Genomic DNA, 20,577 nt, shown 5'->3' on the forward strand with positions numbered 1-20,577 from the left:
CCTGTGGCACCCCACAAGTGAGTGGCCTCAGGGACGACCTCTGTCCCCCTGTCAACACACATTGCTTCCGGTCGGAGAGGTAGGAGCCGAACCACCGCAAAACGGTGCCTCCGACTCCCATCCCCTCCAACCGGCGCAATAGGATACCATGGTCGATGGTATCAAAAGCCGCCGAGAGGTCTAATAGGACCAGGATAGAGGAGCAACCCCTATCTCTGGCCCTCCAGAGATCATCGACCAACGCGACCAAGGCTGTCTCGGTGCTGTGCCCGGGTCGGAAGCCGGACTGGCGTGGGTCTAGATAATCGGATTCGTCTAGGTGTTGCGGGAGCTGCTGCGCCACCACATTCTCAACAACCTTCGCCACGAAGGGGAGGTTGGAGACTGGACGATAGTTAGCTAGCTCCATTGGGTCGAGCGAAGGCCTCTTGAGCAAGGGTCTCACCACCGCCTCTTTCAAGGCGGTTGGTAAGTATCCCTCACCCAGTGATGCGCTCACCAGGCCCAGGAGCCAGCCTCGTGTCACCTCCCAGGCTGCCAGTACCAGCCAGGAGGGGCACGGGTCCGTTAAACAAGTGGTGGGTCGCAGCCGTCCACGTAACCTGTCCAAATCCTCGGGGGCAACAGAGTCAAACTCCTCCCAGAGTGGTCTCTCAAGACTCGCTGTTGGCGGCTCGTCTGGTCCACTGACGGAGGTCCACCCGCTCCGGATCTGATCGATTTTGTCTTGCAGATATTCTCCAAACTCCTCTGCTCTTCCCTGCAAGGGCGCCTCCCGCGTCTCCTGCAACAGGAGAGAGCGGGTCACCCTAAACAGGGCGGCAGGGCGGTTATCCGCAGACGCAATGAGAGCGGCACAATGCCTACGTTTGGCCGCTTTCAATGCCACAAGGTAAGTCCGTAAAAAGGCTCTTACCTGTGTTCGGTCAGATTCGGAGCGTGAGGACCTCCACCTGCTCTCTAGACGTCTCCTATGGCGCTTCATCACCCTGAGCTCCTCGGTATACCAAGGGGCCCGGGTGGCTCGCTGCCGCAGGAGAGGTCGCAGAGGCGCGACCCGGTCTAAGGCCCCCGCCGTCGCCCTATTCCAGGCGTCGACTAGGTCCTCCGACCGAGCGCGGGTTAGGGCTACAGGTAACGGCCCAAGCTCCGCCTGGAACCTATCCGGTTCCATCAAGTGCTTGGGGCGGTACCAGCTTGAACATACTGGTTCCGCCTCCTCGCGGTGGAGGGTAGCGCCAGGGAAGCGCCAGGGAATATTGCCATCATGCGTCTCTTGGAATCTCCTTGGATCGCTCTGATCTCATGTTTTTTGTAAAATAATTTTTCTGTGGAGAGGACTTAACAAACAAAAGACTCCTTTGGATTTATATGGCAGTGCGTTGGAACACTTTTCTCCTCAGAGGACTTCTGATTTTGTAGGTACACTGAAATTGTCGTGTTGTAACAGAAATACAAGTGGTTGACTTAAAACCACAATTGGGATCAGAACCTCTGCCCCTAAACGATGCAGTTAAGTGAGTCATGCCTGGTTTTACAACCATTTTTGCCACAGTTGTTAAGTGAATATGGATTTCCCCATTGACTTTGCTTGTCAAAGGCTGGTTGGGAATGTCACAAATGTTGATCACGTGACACCATCCCCCCCCCCCCCCGATGCTGCAACTGTTGTAAAAACAAGCTGGTTTCCAAGTGCTTGGAATGTGTTCACATTGCTATGGGGACACTACAACACTCACAAGTGTGAGGACTAGTCATAAATTACTCTTTTCAGTTAGTCAGCCTTGGGGACAATACCAGAAGATCAACGGTTGGTCCAAATGATTACTGTACACTATATATTTAGACTAGTGCAGTTCAACATCAATTATCACTAGCAAAAACACTACTGCTGTTTCTACTTTGTAACTCCTAGATGTGTGCAAGGTTTTCCTACAATAGCAGATACAGGAGCAGCAACATCAGAGCCAGGCTTCGTGTCCAGTAAATCTTAAATTTGCAGTCATTTGGTTGTGAATTAAAAGTCTTTTTTACATTTGGGAGAAGATTCCTAGCCACAGTTTGGCTACATTAGGTTATTATTCACTCCAGTGTAAAGAAGTCACAGACTTTCTATATCTGTGCTCTAGGATTTAAATTCTAGGTTTCTTCTTCCCACTTTTATGAATGAAAACTCGGTGGGATTGTGTGGTAGCCTTGGGACTAAGATAAAATGCCTCTCAGGTCTGGAAACCACCGGAACCCTTCCTGCCAACCTGAATATTTATACCTTTAACTTTTACAATCATTAGACTAAATTGAACAGAATTATCTCTACAGATAATTAAAAGTGTAGACTCACATTTGAAAAACAAAATAAATCCCCATATAAAAATCATAATGTCTTAGTTTGGCTCTAATATATATACTGGCAAACTTTTATGTCCGTTGCTTTAGTAGTCTGCGTTACAATGCAGTAAACAGTTCAAGTGCTTAGACTAGTATATATAGTGCAGCTGTTAATTAACAACTGTTAAGGGAACGGTTGGTATTTGCTGTTAATTACTTTGTGTATTACAAGCCAGTTGGAAGGGTTTAAAAATAGGTACTCACTCTGTGTTCTAGTTGGCTATTTCTATTGGCTGAATTAGAAGCTGTTATTTGATTCATTCAGCTGGACTCTTGTAAGCTGGACACAGTGGAAACTTGGTAAAGGTCACAGCTAGTATGGGTGGCTAGTTCATTAAAGCTGAAATAGAAAATATAGCTGTTAGTCAATATGGTGAAATGCCTAGTAAAAATCCAAACCCGGAGGAGTATCCATTTGCGAATGGTTAACCACTGTAGTAAAGATGTATGCATTCGTCTTCTGAGGCATGGGTCAAAGATCACAGCTACAAGTGCTGGTAAGTTCATTTTTGCCTAGTTTATTGAAATATTTTTTTAAAGATGATGCCCCTTTTTCTCTGGTATTTTTGAACATTGATAAGGGTCAAAACAGAGGGAATAGTAAATTATAGCATTGGGATTTGAATGATTTTCCCTTTATCCAAAAGAGCAAACAAAGAACAGCTGGGGAAGCTGAAGGCTAGGATATCGGAGGAAAAGAAAAGCATTCAGTGAGGAATGTCCTTCTGACAGATGGCGTTCAATTGTATATTAAGTTATCATTTTAACCAAATACTTAATGCACTGAGGAAAATGTACATTTAGTTTTCAGTGTCTGATGTACAGTAAATGTATGACATGAATGAATCTATGAATTATAGATAGTACAATTCCATGACACTTAATACTTATAGATATCTTTAGGGAATGATTGTGCCCATGTACCCTCATCAAAAACCATGTTAAATTGAAAAAAAAAGTGATACTTCAGCTGAGGAAGACCAAAGGGATTACTCTCAGAAATATTATAGCCTATTTTATTACTGATAGTGAAGCTTTCTGAAATAAATTCTAGGACATCTTTATTTTAGGAAAGTGATAATAAATCTCTGTGACAGTGGTCCTCAAACTATGGCTCAGGATTTTCTTGAGTCACCAACAGTTTTCAAACAGTATTTAAGATCTCAAATACTTTTAAAACCTGACCAGAATTGTGGAAAGTGGGAGTGTCGTCAAAACCTTGGTAGAACCATGTGTCTCATTTTGCTTCTGGAAGCACAAAGTGGGTGGCTATGCTACCTCACAGATTCAGATTACTGAAATATTTAATTATTAAAAGTAAATGGTATATTTTCTTCTTCATCTATAATCCCAGTAAAAGCATTTATCAACTGGTTCAGAATGAGGCAGCACAGGCAGTTATGTGTTTTTAAAGCATGACATCTCATACCTCTGCTCTGCAAGATGCATTGGTTGCCAGTTTGCTTCTGGATCCAATTCAGGGTACTGATTTTAACATTTAATGCCCTTCATTGCATGGGACCAGGTTATCTGAGGAATTGCCTCTCTCAGATAGGCCATCCCAGTAGATGTGGCAAAAAGGTCCTCTGTCAAGGACTTTGGAGTACTCATCTCAAACAATTTAAGCCAGAGCTCACTGTAACAGCATTGCCAAAAAGGCATTAAGAGTTGTTAACCTAATCTTGTGAAGATAGGGTTACCCATCTTGGTAATACTGTACTGCAAACCAGGGCATACAAAACCTTTGCTAGACCAATTCTCGAATACAGCTCATCTGCCTGGAATCCGCACTGTTATATCGGATATTAATGCAATTGGGAAAGTCCAGAGGTATTTCATGAGAAGAGTATTCCATTCCTCTACTCACAACAGAATACCCTATGCTACCAGGCTTGAAATTTTGGGCTTGGACAACCTAAAACTCTGCCGCCTATGGTCTGACCTAAGCGTAGAACACAAAATTATCTGCTACAATGTCTTACCTGCCAGTGACTACTTCAGCTTCAACCATAATAATACATGAGCACATAATAGATACAAACTCAAGGTAAACCGCTTCAAACTTGATTGCAGAAAATACGACTTCAGCAACAGAGTGGTCAATGCCTGGAATGCACTACCTGACTCTGTTGTTACATCCCCAAACCCCCATAATTTTAACCTTAGAATGTTTACTGTTGACTTCACCCCATTCCTAAGAGGTCTGTAAGGGGGCATGCATAAGCCCACCAGCTTGCCTACCGTCCCTGTCCAATTGTCTCCATTTATTCGTGCACATTTACTGTGTTCATATTTATGTTTATACTTATACCTGTTATCTTTGATATGTTTGACAAAATAAACAAACAAACAAACAAATAAATAAAATCTACAAGGGACTTAGATTTGGTGGGTCCCAGGAGGCAGGTCCCGCTTCTCTACTGTGGCATTGCCTTGTAGAACATTCTCTCCCTCCTTCCAAGTTTAAGTTGGCTCCACTCCTTTTGATATTCTGTAAATTGTTCAAGACCTGGTTATGTCATCAGGCCTGGGGAAATTCCAGCACATCAGGCCATGTTCAAATGGTGCTCTAGTGAGGTGGATATACTCATTTTCTCTGTACTTGGGATTTGTATATTTTAATTTTGATTTTAATTCTGAGCATGTGTTTTTACATATTTAGTTTATATGATTGTTTTTACATACAGTATGTGATCTTTGGATTATAATATGCTGCCCAGATGGATTACCATCTAAAACTGATTAATGAAATAAACAAAACAAACAAACAAATAAATGCATTATATTCATGGCAAGGGTGCTATTGCACAGACGTTAATATACCATTTAAGGCACTGTGGTTCTTCAAAATTTGAGAACCCCTGCTTCATTAGTCTTCTTTTGCAAATAGAATTCCTAATGTTAAGAATGAAGGTATTTCTGCAAAAATATTTTCACTTCAGTAACGTTAAATTACATGAACAACTATCATTTTAATACTGTTTGAAGCATCAACAATGGAAATATTGTAAGCATGTTTTTAAATAGGAAATCAGACCACTTTACTATAGATTGTTATAGTAATAAATTAAAGTTAATAAAAAAATAAATCAACAGCAATGTAATAATACAACGTAGATACAGTACATTGTAACAACCAATTATAAAGGCAGACAACAGACATGGCAGAAAAGCAATTCTTAGTCCTTTCCAAATGTCTGTATGCATTCAGTGCTGGTTTTGTTGGAATGGTATTCCATAAATCACTTGCCAGCATTGAAGAGGTTCTGTTCTTTTTACAGAATTTTTGTACCTCAGCCAGCATAAACATTTGAAATAGATTCTCAGATACCAAGCTAAGTGTTGGGGATGAATACATGGGAAGACATTCTGACATGTATCCAGGACCCAATATTCCTATGTCGAGATGATGAAGGAGCTGATGGGGGCTAAATATAACCTGCAGGGATAGTATCACAAAATTATCTAATACTCATGGGTCATTTGAAGGACTACATTATTTGATTTTCTTTTAGAAACTCCCTCTTTTTAGAATCTTGATTGTCAGGCTTTATGGCATACTCCGATTTACTTGAGAGCTACTTCTCTGTGGTAACATCCCATTCTTTTCACTACAATAGCTGAATACAGAAATAAGGTGGGTGAGACTTATCACATCAAATCTGGCACATAGTGCATTACTTTCATAGAATTACCTTATTAATATGTGTAACATAGTGATAAGATTTCAGCTTCAACATTATTAGCAATATTTATGCATGGGTACTGAATGATCTTGTTTACAGACATGCTACAAATTACCTAGGTACACTCAGCCACGCTCACAAAGTTTAGGAAAAGCAATGAGGCTTTGTGCCTGGAATAAAATGTGAAGATAGATTTATGCAATTTAACAAAATACTGAAAAATGTATGCATTGGGAGCAAGCTTACAGAATTTTGTTGATTTAGAAAAACCTATGATAAAGTCATTAACCTAGAATTATGAGATATCTTGCAGAAATATTGAACTGAATATTGTTTGATGTATGTGATAAGAACAGTAAATGGTGGAAGTAAAACAAATATGAGAATAAATGAAACACTAGTGAATGGTTCAACATTGATAATGAATTAAGGTGAAATGTATAATAAACTTTTGATTGTTCAACGCATTTATGGATAAATGTATAATAAATGCTTGCAATATTAGAGATATGTTGAATGGAGACATGAATGTTGCATTTGAGCCGTGGTGGTGCAGTGATTAGAATGCAGTACTGCAGCCGTCAGTTCCGCAGTTCGAATCTCATTGGCTCAAGGTTGATTCAACCTTCCATCCTTCCGAGATTGATAAAATGAGGACTCAGATAATTGTTGGGGGCAATATGCTGACTTTGTAAACTACTTAGAGAGGGATGGAAAGCACTGTGAAATGGTATATAAGTTTAGGTGCCATTTGAATACAGCTGGTGATGTGCTGTAAATGTTAGCTAAAGTGAACCAAAGTAATGGATCTGGAACTTAATATATCAAAGGCTAGGGTAGTTGAATTTGATAAAATTAGATGAACAAAATTAAGTGAATTAAAGTTGTGCATAGAAAAAAAGGGAAATAGGACAAATGGATGAACATGTACCTTGGCAAACTGTTTACTAAAGACAGGGAAAGAATTAAGACAGTAATAAAGTAGAAAAGTTGTAAAAAATTATTATGCAGAACAAATGACAAATTAAGTTAAAACAGCTACTGTACAGTACAATTTGTTCTGTGTAAGTAAGAGTATGTTAAGAGAAATATAAAAGTAAATTATGTGCAGTAGAAACAAGTAACTTAAGTGTTGTATGTATTATAAAACAAGAATTGGGTAAAAAATAAACACATGCTGAATGGTGAATTGCCAATATGAAGGAAATACTTTGAGAAGTTTTGGTCTTAGTAAGGGTATCAAACTGGCGGCCCATGGGCTGGATGTATCATGGGCAGGCCACGCCCACCCCAGCTCCATGAAGGGGGGGAATGTCACGATACGTGATGTGACGGCAATGTGATGCCTTGAGTTTGACACCTCTGTTGTAGATAGAATGAATGAAGATTGAATTCCAAAAGAAATATATTAGAGATAATTGAATTGAGAGGAAAACCCTGAATAGATAGAATTAATAAGATCTTTAAAAAAGACAAAGGTGAGATATTACAATATAAGAAATAAATGTAGTGTATGATGCTATGCATGGACATTGTGGATGTAAGGATAGTTTGCTGGGGTGAGAAAAATATGAAGAAGTATAATAAAAGATAACGGTATAAATCAGATTTCTTTTTTCTCTTATCTCCTCTATGTAATTTACTATCTCTCATTCTTTTTCTGCATTTTTCAAAACATTGCCTAACCCAAAAGAGAATAGCGTGATGGGTATGTATGTATGTATTGAAAATTTTCTGTGAGCATGTGCATGCAGAGGCATTAAATTTAGGCCTGGAGCCATTTTGAGACCATTTTTACTAAACTTTATTAAAGAGCCCTTTGAAAGCATTTTGAACTTTTGTCCTCCATACTTGTCTATGATGAAAATGCAATTTTAATGAATTTACATCATGTTTTAAAATCATGTCCATATTGAAAAAGTGGTCTTGTTCCATTTTGATTTTGTACTATGTTGTATTAATGTGCTCTGTATGAACTGTACCTTTAATCCTTTGTCTTTATCATCATCATTACCATTATTGTGATGATGTAGCTAAAGTCAGAAAAATGTATGGTGGCAATGAGTGTAACATGAAATGAGAGAATATTCTGATATAATCTTTTAAAATGTAGCTTTCTCCAGTAAGCAATAAGCTGCCCAATGTTCTATTTTATCAAAATGTATTCAATACATATTCACACACAATGACCTTTTCAAATATGAAGTAAAAAAGAATACAACTGAGCAACTGAAAACTAAATACTAGATCTGACACAATCATTATTCATGTTTTTATAAGGGTCACATTTCTAATCCTAATTAATGTTACTAATTTAGAAATAGTAATTACTAAAGTAGGAATATCGCCTTATCTGAATTTAGGATAGCTAGTTAAATGTGTGGCTATATTACTTGAGAATAAAAATTTTAAATGATTAGTTCTCCATTCTTATTGAATTAAAATGTACTTTTTGAAGAAATTGAAACAACATTATACAGTCTTTTATTTCTTAATTAATATAGCTAACATGAAAATAATTTTAGATTTTTTTTGCTATTAGTATGTAACAAGTTTCCATTCGTTCTACAATTATATAACCTGTTCTAAGAGATTCCACTGAGTATAAAACTGGAACTTTTTCTATCTTCTTCTTGCTATATGTTAGGATCAGATTCAGTTGAAGTTATCAGGAGATTATTTGAAGTAAATTTTCATTTTCCAGGGCAGAGCTGGTAGGTCTGAACTGATTATTTTTCTATCCTGATAGTTCATGACAGATATGCACCCAACATCAGGAGTGTTGATTCAGTAAATAACTGACAGATTTAAATCAGAGTAATCTATGTAATAAACTAATTTATTTCATACAGTAATCAGATACTGTGTGATAGCATCATTGATCTTGCAAATATTTATTGGGAGGTATAAGTGAATGAGGTGTTGTAAGTTGTATTTGCTAAATGACTTTTTGTAGCTCTTGTTTTATTTTGTATGAAACACATTTTTGTGAATTATTATCTATCACCTTCAAATAGTGAATTTGTCCTCTATCATCAGTTTTTCTCCAGGCTGTTGTTTTTCTCTCTTGTCTAGTCTTTGATTGATTGTATTTATTATAGGAGCCAGGATGGCTTAGAAAAATGCAATTAAACTAACAAACAGAATTAACACAAACCTTAACACTTTACTGAAACCATGTAACATTTTTTTAAAAAATAAATAAATCAGAATTTGACATAATTAAAAGGCCTAAGTAAATAAACAGTGTTAAGCCCTCTTCCAAGCTCTTAACTCCAGTGTCGCTTTGTATTATGAATCTTAACATGAAGAAATGAGAATTAAAGTCAAGTTACGTGAGGCAGGATCCACAATCAGTGCTGCTAATGATTCAAGAGTCAGAGGAAGTTATTGCCTGTTTCAGCCGTGAAGTAAATATCCTACCACTTTTTAAAGAAGCTTGATATTATGAATGAGAAGCTATGTAAGATAACAGAATGATCTAAGGGTTACAACAGTTAAAGCGGATTTTGAAGCCATAAATAAAATCAAGATTGTCTTTAACTCGGTTGAATTAGATGGAGTTTTAGTTTATTTTGAATAGATGTACAAAAATAAGGCTACATCTTAATCCAGGGTGAACAGTCTTACAACTGATATTCAAGGGAAAATACTAAGATTGTCAAAGATAATTGACATTGTTGATATCTTGAATAAATAAATACATTTGATCATTGAACTCATTGGATCTGTTGCTGCTTCTTAGCCCAAACTATTTTATAAGATTGTTGTTATGGGGATAGAATTAGGGAAGTTTCTGTGCACAGAAATTCTTAAGAGTTTGGGCTTACATTCATTCCTTTCTGTTCTTTGCATTGAAAAATAAACTTCATTTCAGTTCACCAAAGTAATTAAATAAAACTGGACTCTAAATGGAGTTGTACAACTTTAGAAGACTATAGAAAAAACTAGTATTTGTTGCACATTTACTTAGAGAACCCTTTTAATTTCTCAAAGTCTGTTAACTTTGAAGCTAAATGGCATAAGCATAAATGGCATAAGCAAAACATCAATTTCACAGATTATCATTAGATACAAATTTGTATGGACAATCACTTTGTATTCAATTAGTTAATCTCATTTGTTGTGATTTATGCTATTTGCATACTATAGTTTACACAAATTGATTCAAATTATACCATCATCTGCATGATTTACATATTGGCATCATTACACAAAGATTATACAAATGATGCAATTTGTAGTTTAACCATATTAGAATTAATGAAAACCTTTTTCCCCCAGTTAGTTCATTCAGTCAAACTGTCTTACATACTATAATTCATTTTGTCACTTATGACAACCTCATAATATTAATATTGTATCTTGAGAAATAGAATCACACGATAACCACTATTTCCCATCAATTTGTACTTTCTCATTTACTGATATTGACTATTAATATATGTTAGATTATGATGCACCCTTCTGGAAACACACATTATACATGTGCCGGATAATGCAAGTACAGTATTTATCATGGTTTTAGAATCATGGAATATGGTTCTATACAATGAAGTAACTGAAAATTTTCATTTCAGGTGCACAAAATGCAGATTTTTATTTTTTAAAAAACTTGGATTTTTTAAAAAGTAAAACGAGTAATGGTATATCAAGTTATATTTAACTTGCTGAACTATGAAGAATTCCCCTTCACTTAATATAAACCAGTTAACGATTAAATCCAAGCAGTTGCTTTGTCTATAGTTTTATCTCCTTGAAATGTAAATTTGAGAATCTAAAAATGCTGTTTTACAGGAATCCAGCTGCCGAAGGAAGATGATATTTCGCTCCCTGTGATATCAAGCTCTCCTACTAAAGAAGCAGATGATGGTTCAGATCTTTCGGTTGAGGAGGGTGAGAAAATCAAAGAGGAGCCCTTAACAATTTCAGAATTGATGTACAATCCAAGTACCAGTTTGCTACCAACTCCTGTTAATGATGAGGAGATAGACCTTCTTTTTCAAACTTCTCCAAGGGTAGAAAATGGGAAAGAAGATACAGATTCATTTGAGGAACTGGAAGCAGATGAAAATGCATTTTTGGTTGCAGAGGAGGAGGAGTTGAAGGAAGCCCGAAAAGCACTGAGGTGGAGCTATGACTTTTTGGTGGGTAACTTGAAGATAAACTCTGCTGTGAAGAGTTTTTCCAGACTTCTTTTTGCTGGGCTTGGGGTGTTGCTTGTGGTTTTTCTTCTACTACTTGTCCTTCTGGAATCAGATCTTGACATCTCCTTCCTCCACGAAATCCGCCAAACACCAGAATTTCAGCAGTTTCACATTGAATATTACTGTCCTCTCAGACAGTGGATAGCCTGCAAAGTAGACTTCATTAGCCATTTGTTTGGTAGCTCTTAAGCATAAAATAAATGTACAAAACTAAGGGCTATATTGAATTTTAGTCAGTATTTAGGTGCTCATAAACATCTTGCAGGTTATCTTCAATTGGTTCTTTATTTTGATAGACAATAACTTCAAAATTCTTACATTTACTTTTCATAATTGAATAATTGATGTAGCAGTGGCCTTTAAGTAACCAAAAAGCAGTCTTTGTTTTATTTGCTTTCCTGTTTTTATCAGTAATTCCTGATAAAGATAAAGCTATCATTTCTACCATATCAAGCCATGATGTCCTAATTTTAAGCATTAACTACAAATAGAAGAGGATGCTTTTGAATATATTCCTTAGTAAAACAATGTCTCTACTAACCAATGCCTATATTGTTCTGGTTTTATTATTATTTTGTTTGTTTGATTTTTTTCATTTAAGAATCTTTTTTATCTATTTGCAAAATTTTGGTAAATTTTTAGCAAATGCAATTTCTGAAAATATTTAAGTGTACAGATGAATAAATGCACAAGGACATATCATGAATTTTTAAAGCATTTTTAAAAAACACTAATATTCTTCAAGATATGCACAAGATGAATAATTGGGATGGAGAATAGACATGTCTGATATATGGCAGTGAAAGAATAATTTTTCAATAAACAAGTTTCAGAGAAACTACATATTAGGACAAATCAGTGTAACCATGATTTACAGGTGAGAATTCCATGAGAGGAAAAGATACTTACTCCTTTCTTTATACATTTTTTTTTCTGGAAGCACAATCAGAATAGACTAGTTGGAAAAGTATTTGCAGAAAAGAGTCAGTGGATGCAGAAATGGTTAAGCATTCTCTCCTTCCTATTGAACCTGTCCTGCATATTCCTCAGATCTCTGCATTAATATCAAAAAGCAGATACATAATCAATATAATGTGTAATACCACATTACAGAAGCTGTTATGAAACTAAAGAGTGGGATATAATTTTCTCAAGATGGCAATTTGGATTTTACTTTGAGACGCATGAAAGTTCTTTGCAAAGTAATGGAAGTATAGTTTTGCAGGAGATTTTGTTTTAACTGTACATGATGGTAAGTTAGAGAAATGGTAACTTTAAAAAAGACGATGAAACTAAGCTTACTAAAATACACATTTTTAAAAATTAACCTGTTTCCAAAGATAGAGGAAGTTTCTGTGAAAAACTTCTGTGAATTTCAGACACCCGAAAAAAAGTTAGTTTCTGATTATATTTATTATTTTTCATTATGGTGAATCCCAGAGTTACAATTTCATGCATTATTTTTAAGCATGCTTTCTTACCAGATGTAATTAACAATGGATGCACATGATTTATTTATAAAAAGTATCCTTTTGACAGTGGTGTGTTGTTATCTTTGTTGTCTTGATGGAGATATTGTGCCTGTGTAACTCCAAACTCTTTTAAGAGGATGTGACTAAAATCTCATGTATTTAGTGAAGATCAACATTTCCACATGCCCAATTTTCAAAGGTAAGGAAGTAGAAGCAGAAGAACTAAATAAACTGAATAGCCAATCTGGATTTCATAACAGAAAATTCACTCTTCCCCTTTCCTAACTACACCAGCGATAGGATATTTACCTACAGTCCTATACCTACTTCCTTTGAAATATGTTGTTTAGATCCCAGTTCCAGATGTATAAGATTACAGCCTTTTTTCTTGTTCTATTAAAGTTTTAGAATTGCTATCTACTGTTACAAACTAATAAATTATTATTTTTAAATAATTAAGCAAATGTATGTACTTAAAGTACATTTTAAACTTAGTTAAAAACTTTTAAAATATTTTTTATTTACATTTCCTATTAAAAATAGTGCAACAAACCGAATCCATATTTCATCTACCTTCTAATATATAAACCTTTCTAACTAACTCCAATGTAATTCCCATGTGCTTAATTAAAAATCAGATTGTGTTTGTAATTTGTATAAAAAAGATGTATGCATTGTAGAAGAAATTATGAGCTCCTGATTTAGAAAGGTTTATATTCTGGAGTTCTTACCATTGCTAAGTGCGACTGGATCAGGGTACAAGTTTTAAATTAGATTTCTCTTTTTAAAATATATAATTTACTAGTTGAAAGCTTGGGTAATTTCCCTTGCATGTATTACATCATCTAAAAAGTAAATACAAAATACTTGTAGTTTTTTTAGGGCAATCTTTTCAATTATAAGTAAATATATGAAATGTTTTTGTGACTGAAACGATTTTATCTTCAATGTGTTTTTGAGCTCTTCTTTTCCTTAATTATTCCATTGGAAAAAAAATCTATTGTTTGGTGCATATTTAATCCTTTTTGCAACTTTGAGCTGAATCAAGAACCCAGTCAGAAGGCATCTATTGTTGTTTTCCAAAACCAAAATGACAGTAATCTTAGAGATATAGTTATAAAAGTAGACTATATAGATATTGCAAATATTATAATAGCAATAAATCCAAACCCTTGTCTTGGTCTTCTGGGCATTTATAAAATACGAAGCTCTTTAATTATAGATCCTTGATTCTAAAATGTAGTCTTGTCCATGTGCTCCAAAATCATCAGAAACCTTTGTTAGTATTAGTTAATTTGATCTGGGAAAGATTGAATTGCTTGAGGAACCAATTACCTCAGAGAATAAACTGTGCAATAAGGATATGTATACAGTGAATGGCACGTGCATGTACATGAAGGGATAGAGATATATCGATCAAATTGTGAGGGCCTTTTTTCCAGATTCTAGACACAGAAATGAGAAAAGAGTGAAGAATATGTACATAAACCAGAAGAGTCTTGTCTCCAGAGCTGGAAGTAACAGAGATGGCATATGAAGAGTTCGTAGGTGCAATATTGTGTGTTTCTGTTTGTGCTTGGACTATATTGTAGAACTTTCTGTACTTGACATATATTTTGTGATTTGTTTAATATTTATAAACGCAAACTCTGGGAAGAATTAAATAGGGATTATTTCTCTGAAATGCAAATGGGCAAGAATTCCTGGCATGGGTAGGGCGGGAAATGTACCTGTAAACTTGAGCCTTATCTTTGTAAAGTGAATTTAACATTTCTATGTCCACATCTTGATTGTTTTATATGTTAATGTAATGATAAGACTCCCTAATAAAATATCTATTGAAAAAAGCCACCATGGGCTGACAGACTCATGTTTAAATATGATGGTGCTGAAAAAGACTTATGACTGATCCTCAGAGTTGCGGTCAATGCAGTACAATTTCCACTATCTCATGATCACAATTTGTGTATTTGACAACTGGGATGTCAGTGTCCTGCAGTCACAGGACATCGCACTTAAGGCCCACAGCAACTCGTTTATAACAACCACGTCCAGAACTGACAAACCGATGTAAGCCAGGCATGGTCCCATGATTTTTCACTTAACGACTAAATCACATAGCAACAGTTGCTATTCTCAATTGTGGCTGATAAGTGAGGACTACATGTATGACACAATTCCCCTATTTTTATTCCCACAACAATGAGCCCATGAGGAAGTTGGGCTGAAATATACTGAGTGGTCCAAGGTAATCCAGTGAAGTTCCAATGTTGGAATCCACCAGAACTAGGTAAGACTGGGCCACTCTAGCCTTGATATCATAGACATGATATCACATTGGAATTCTTATCTACTTGGTAAATACAAATCAGAGATAAAATCTTTATATCCGATGTGCTTAGGAGAGTGTGACGTGATATAACGGGTAGTCTTTGACATATAGCAGTTCATTTAATGACCATTCAGTTACTATGGCACTGAAAAATGTGTATGACCTTTGCAGCATCTCCATGATCATGTGATCAAAATTTAGTTGCTTGGCAACTGGTTCATATTTATGACAGTTGCTGTGTCCCATGGTTATGTGATCACTTTTGTGACCTTCTGATAAGCAAAGTTAATGGGGAAGTCAGAGTCACTTTACAATCAGGTTATTTACTTAAAATGGCAGTGATTCACTTAACAGATGTGGCAAGAAAGGTCGTAAAATGGGGCAAACCTAACAACGAATGCCTCACGTAACAATAGAAATTTTGAACTCAATTGTGGTTGTAAGTTCAGGACTTCCTGTAGACATAATGTGAAATTCATGTGATGGCTTAATGCAAATGTGACATTATCAAAGCTTGTACTGGACACTTAAGAATGTCTAAAAGCTATCATTTCCCAGAACAACATTGTAAGTATTCCTAGCCAACTGATTGGTAATGCAGTTTATTTGGAAAGCAAAAGGAAGGAGTAGCTGTGTTTAAGAATAATATTTCTATATTATGAATCTAACAAACATTAAGCAGTTTATAATAAACACTAACAGAACATTAAAACAATCTCTTTAAACTTTCATAGTCAAAAACAAGCTTTCTGGGGAAATCAAAGGTAGATTTCTTTTTAATAGTTTACAAAACTGAAGTACAAAAAGAAAACTGACAAACGTTGTAAAAAGGCAGTTTCAGAGTAAGCAGGACAACAGAAGGGAATTTTAATTAGAAACTGTTAGATTGGGTAATGGATAGGTACGCACAGGCTTAATGGTAACAACAGCTCTTTATTAAGTACAACAAGTGAGAACAATCCAGCGAAGGTTGAGTCTGACAGCAGCTCTTTTATAGGGAGCTGTCAGACCCTTCGACCAATAGGATTAAACCTTAGTGGAAACCACTGTAGTTAGAACAAGTATCTAACAGAAACAAAGGCAAAAACCTACCTTATGGGAGAAATCTTTTTGCCTCCCTTAAGAGGACATAAGAATGAAGTGTTTGTTTTATTTGCAAGATTCTTCTACCTGGAGATGACAGGGAACTGTAGTGCCTTTAGGATGAGCTAATCAAGCAACAGGATCTCCACACCTCAACCTCCCTTTCTTCATTTTGGCCTAATTTTAGTAAATTTTTTAAAAAAGGGAAACCTAGAATGACCACTTTGCTGACCTTTTCTTCATAGCCAGGCAGCCAAATACCCCAGGCTAATGCATTTTCATATAGCTTGGCACCTGGCACTAAATTTATCTGATGACAGTTGGCACAGCCGACTTTTATTCAATAAAAACTCCAATCACCCCCCCCCCCATCTCCAAAAGATATTGATGGTATCAGCAGCAAAGTGACAACGGAGGGAAGCGAGAATCAAATCCCGATCTTGTATGTATGGTGTCTCCAATCGCGCTCCTTCTTTGGTTTCCAAACTCTAAACTGGATGGCTTTTTAAATTTTATATTGGGGTTTTAATGGGTTTTAAAATTGTTCTTAATATTTAATTGGTTTTGGGATTTTATAACAGACCGTGTGTGTGAGTTGTTTATGTTGCATGTCTTATGTCATTTTATTGTTTTGATTACGAATGGTCTGTACACCGCCCCGAGTCCCTACGGGGAGAGGGGGCGGTCTATAAATTAAATAAACTAAACTAAACTAAACTAAACCTGCAGGTGCAGGGAAGCTTCTCTGCGCAAACTGCGCTTGTTCCGCCATTCGAAGCCAAGCTTGCGCAGGAGGCGCGACGAGGGAGAACGCAGCGCAATTCCTTCAGAACTTTACCGAGGTCAGAAAAAGAACTTTCCCCACTTACTTTCTCTGAATCCGACAGCGCCCCCTAGTGCAACTATGTGCTCACGCAAGGAAAGTTTGGCTTCTTGTCCATAGAGTAGCTGGAGCCGATTTATTTTGAAGAAAGTTTCCAAAACTTGAAAAAAGCATAAAGCGCGCGCGCGCGCGGGGGTGTCCCTTGGTGCTTCCTCAGCTTGCTTGTTTTCTTGCAAACTTTTCATTACCCAAAGTAGGTAACATTATCCACGCCGGTAAGCTGTTTGCTGTCAGTTTACATTCTGGTGACTTGCGGTGGAGGTTTCTTTGGATTGGCTGTTTACTAAGGGCTCTTTGGCAGTTTCTTGTTTGGGGTATTGTTTACTTGATTGTTGGTCTGAAGTTAACCTTGGAGTAGGCTCAGGAGATACACACGGCAGCCGAAAGCCTATTGAAACGCACGCTCAAAATTCATCTGATAGGCTTAGTTAGGATAAAGTCAGATATATCGGCACTGGTTAATGGGATGTTGAATTACAACTACCAATCTAGGTCATTTGATTGGCTCAGGGGTTGGATTTCCTGCCGCTGGGTTCGGAGGAGAAAGGACGGGGGGAAAGGCGGGCGGGGACGGTTGAACGAAAAATATACGGGAAGGAGAACCCGGTTCAGGCGCTCTCAGCCAAGGAGCTGGCATCTCCTTTTCTCTCAACAGCCAGCTCCACCCTCGGTCCTCGGTTGCCACGGGGATGGTGGAGTACACATTTCCCACGGCTGGCGTTAAGAGAGAACTTCCCAGCGGCTCCTTCATCTTTGCGCCTCTTCTTTACCCTTTTCTTCCAAAGGGGAGGAAAGAAAGAGAGAGAAAGAAAGAGGTCAGCTCAACCTGTAGTCTCTTCGAGGGCGCCGCGAAAACTGCAAGCAAGCCGCGCAAGCAAAGCTTTTCCCGCTGCCGCGCAAGGGAGGCTCGCAGTTTCCTTTTTTCCCGGAACTTGGTTAGGAGGATGCTACGTAGCGTCGGAGGAGGTGGGTTTTACTACCCGTAGCTCAGGCTCGTGGTTGGAAAGAGAGGTTTGTTGAGGTTTTGGGGCCGAAATCCGAACTAGGCTGCCCAGTGTTATGTGTCAGAATGGTGTAGTAGGGTTTGCGCCTGGGGGGGTTGGACTAGATGACCTACAAGGTCCCTTCCAACTCTTGCTATTCTGAATGAATGAAATTCTCCCCACCCTTCAAGTCTTGCATAAAGAAAGAATTCCAGAGAGAGACATTTATTTTATTTATATCCCTTAAAAAAAATAAGGCTGCGAACATATCCAACACACCTTCCAATTTTCCTTGCAACAACAACCCTGGGCTGGGCTGTGAGGGAGAGACTGGCCCCAAACCACCCAAGCTGGCTTTTGTGGCAGAATGAATTCATAGTCTCCTGCTTTCTAGCTAGGTGCCTTAACCACTTGACCAAGCTGGCCTAGAATCAAACTGACACCTCAAGTCTTGTGCCCTCTAATTTTTCTAGTAAATTAGAAGGAGCTGGCATGACATAAGAATGCTGTGTTGTCACACTCTCTGTGAGTCTGAGAAATAAGATTTGAGCATTTCATAAGATGTTTTTTCCCTTTTTGGAAGAAATGTCCTTCTGGGGAAAAACACACTGGAAACATGAGGCTGCTTGGAAAGATGGTTTAATGGTGGACAGGATCACATGGCTTGAGCTCCTGAACGGAAAAGGGGATCACATGCTTCAAGATGTTGGGTGAAGAAGAAAAGAGACAGAGATGCTGAAAGTCTCTGGTTTTATGCCTTCTCTGGGCTTTGAACTTGAGCTTGTATTTTGATTGGTTGTCAGACTTCTACGGGGCCATGCAGGGGCAACTCTGTAGACTGTCTTTGAGTCCAGGTTTGGTTGCCTTGTTGGCTGATGTATTTCCCAGTTGCAATGTGGTGAGATGGGTAAACGGCTAAACCTTCCTTTGTTATGTAGAATAGATTGACCCAAGCTCCAATGGCCTATTGACAAAGATGGGGGGGGGTGTGAAGCTGCAGGGAGCTACTTTGTCTTTAAAAAAATATTTCTCCATTTCTCATCCAGAGAAATATCATATTCTGCCTTTTTAATATTTCCTAAGATATTTCATTCTTCTAGGGGAGGAGTGGGTGCTAACGTCCTACACCCTCATGTAAAATGGAGACTTAAAATCAGGAAGATCAATATGTTTTATGTTCTGTCCGAAATCATTATAAAAGCTGCTCATTGATTGTTCAAGTCAGGATCCTGATTTTAGGAATATTCACATGCACATCCTGAATGCTTCAATCTCCAAAACTATCATTCCATATGGGAGCTGACAGAGAACAGGGCAGAAAGTGTGGCTTTTCCACTGCTTATCCCTATCGTGCCTCTACAGCTGCTGGTGGAAAAGGAGCAAAAAGTGGGACAAGGGTGCATGTCTATACCGTAAGTTCAATATTTGCATCATGATATTGCCACATGCTTGTCATTTTTGTGTCATCAGGGCTTGTTCAGATACCACTGGTTCTGACTGATTTCCTGTGTGACAACAGGGTGTTCTATTGATTCAGTCAGATATGACACACACACAAAAATACCTCGAAGTTTTAATCACAGAAGTGTGACTGCCATCTTTATTTGTTCTCCTGCTACAGATGCTTCTAGTTAGAATTTTGCTCTTTTAATGCTTAGTGAGTTTGGCTATTGTTTAGTTGTTTATTAATCCTGTTTCTCTAAAAAACTCAGCAATTTAAATTTCATATTTTGATGTGCTTTGTTTCAGCAACTTTGTGACTGGAAATCTGTGTCCTGCACTTGTTGTCTAAATTATTTTGAATGATTTTTGAAGACTTGACCTCGATTTGCTGTTAGGCAAGTTTCTCCATCCCACTTTTTCAAAATACATAACTGGCCACATCTATTTTCACTATTTTGTAAGAGCTTTAAAAATACTTATTCCATATGTATCCATTGGTTCAGGAAGATGGAGTTCATTGTTTTATGTAAATAAGATGAGGGTTTATAGTATTTTGCAGAGATTGTAATATAATATTTTCACTATTTTAACTTCTGAGAGGTGCAGTCTTATAAGTTTTAATTTAATATAATTTTGTGAAATATCAGTATCTATACCTGCTGTGAATGTGCAAGCAAAACCTCAGCCCCATATGTATAGGGGTCTGTAGCATCTGGAGGTTTCTTCAACAAAATGAAGTATCCTGGCATTACAACACAAACTGTTACCCTTAGGTATTTGTGTGTGCAATGTCACATCACAAGTACAAAATCAGTGAAGTTTACATCACAGTGTGACATGTTTTGTCATTTATCTCTCTCTCGGATACTGAATGATGTAAATGACAGGCACTCTTGTCAGTTTCTGCAACATTGAGGTGACTTTGGCTACTGACTGAGTGATGTAAATGACAGGCACTTTGTCAGTTTCTGCCAACATTGAGGTGACTTGTAGTTTGCCATATACATCACTGAGACAAATCCTCAACTTCTTCACTCCTGGGGAGAAATAATTGCTTATCTTTCCATGAGACGGCAGGAAATATTTCTACAGGAGAAAAA

At 37.5% G+C, this 20,577-nt stretch overlaps 2 protein-coding genes across 4 annotated transcripts in view; both read left to right on the top strand.

The window, feature by feature from the left end:
* Positions 1 to 12,617, top strand: part of FRMD3 (FERM domain containing 3) — a 96,198-nt gene extending 83,581 nt beyond the window's left edge. For 2 of the 3 annotated variants that reach the window (XM_081945288.1, XM_081945290.1), the window contains 2 exons: positions 7,768 to 7,782; positions 10,872 to 12,617. In XM_081945288.1, the coding sequence (XP_081801414.1) occupies positions 7,768 to 7,782; positions 10,872 to 11,470 (614 nt within the window). In that variant the 3' untranslated portion in view covers positions 11,471 to 12,617. The remainder of the gene's footprint in view (positions 1 to 7,767; positions 7,783 to 10,871) is intronic. The other variant, XM_081945289.1, reaches the window with a different exon arrangement.
* Positions 12,618 to 17,569: 4,952 nt separating this feature from the next.
* Positions 17,570 to 20,577, top strand: part of LOC309387930 (uncharacterized protein) — a 39,996-nt gene continuing 36,988 nt past the window's right edge. The window contains exon 1 of the mRNA XM_081944863.1: positions 17,570 to 18,017. The gene's annotated coding sequence lies outside the window, so the exon portion shown is untranslated. The remainder of the gene's footprint in view (positions 18,018 to 20,577) is intronic.

The sequence above is a fragment of the Natrix helvetica genome, assembly GCF_964273705.1.
Source record: "Natrix helvetica genome assembly, chromosome: 2".
In the NCBI taxonomy this organism is placed as follows: Eukaryota; Metazoa; Chordata; class Lepidosauria; order Squamata; family Natricidae; genus Natrix; species Natrix helvetica.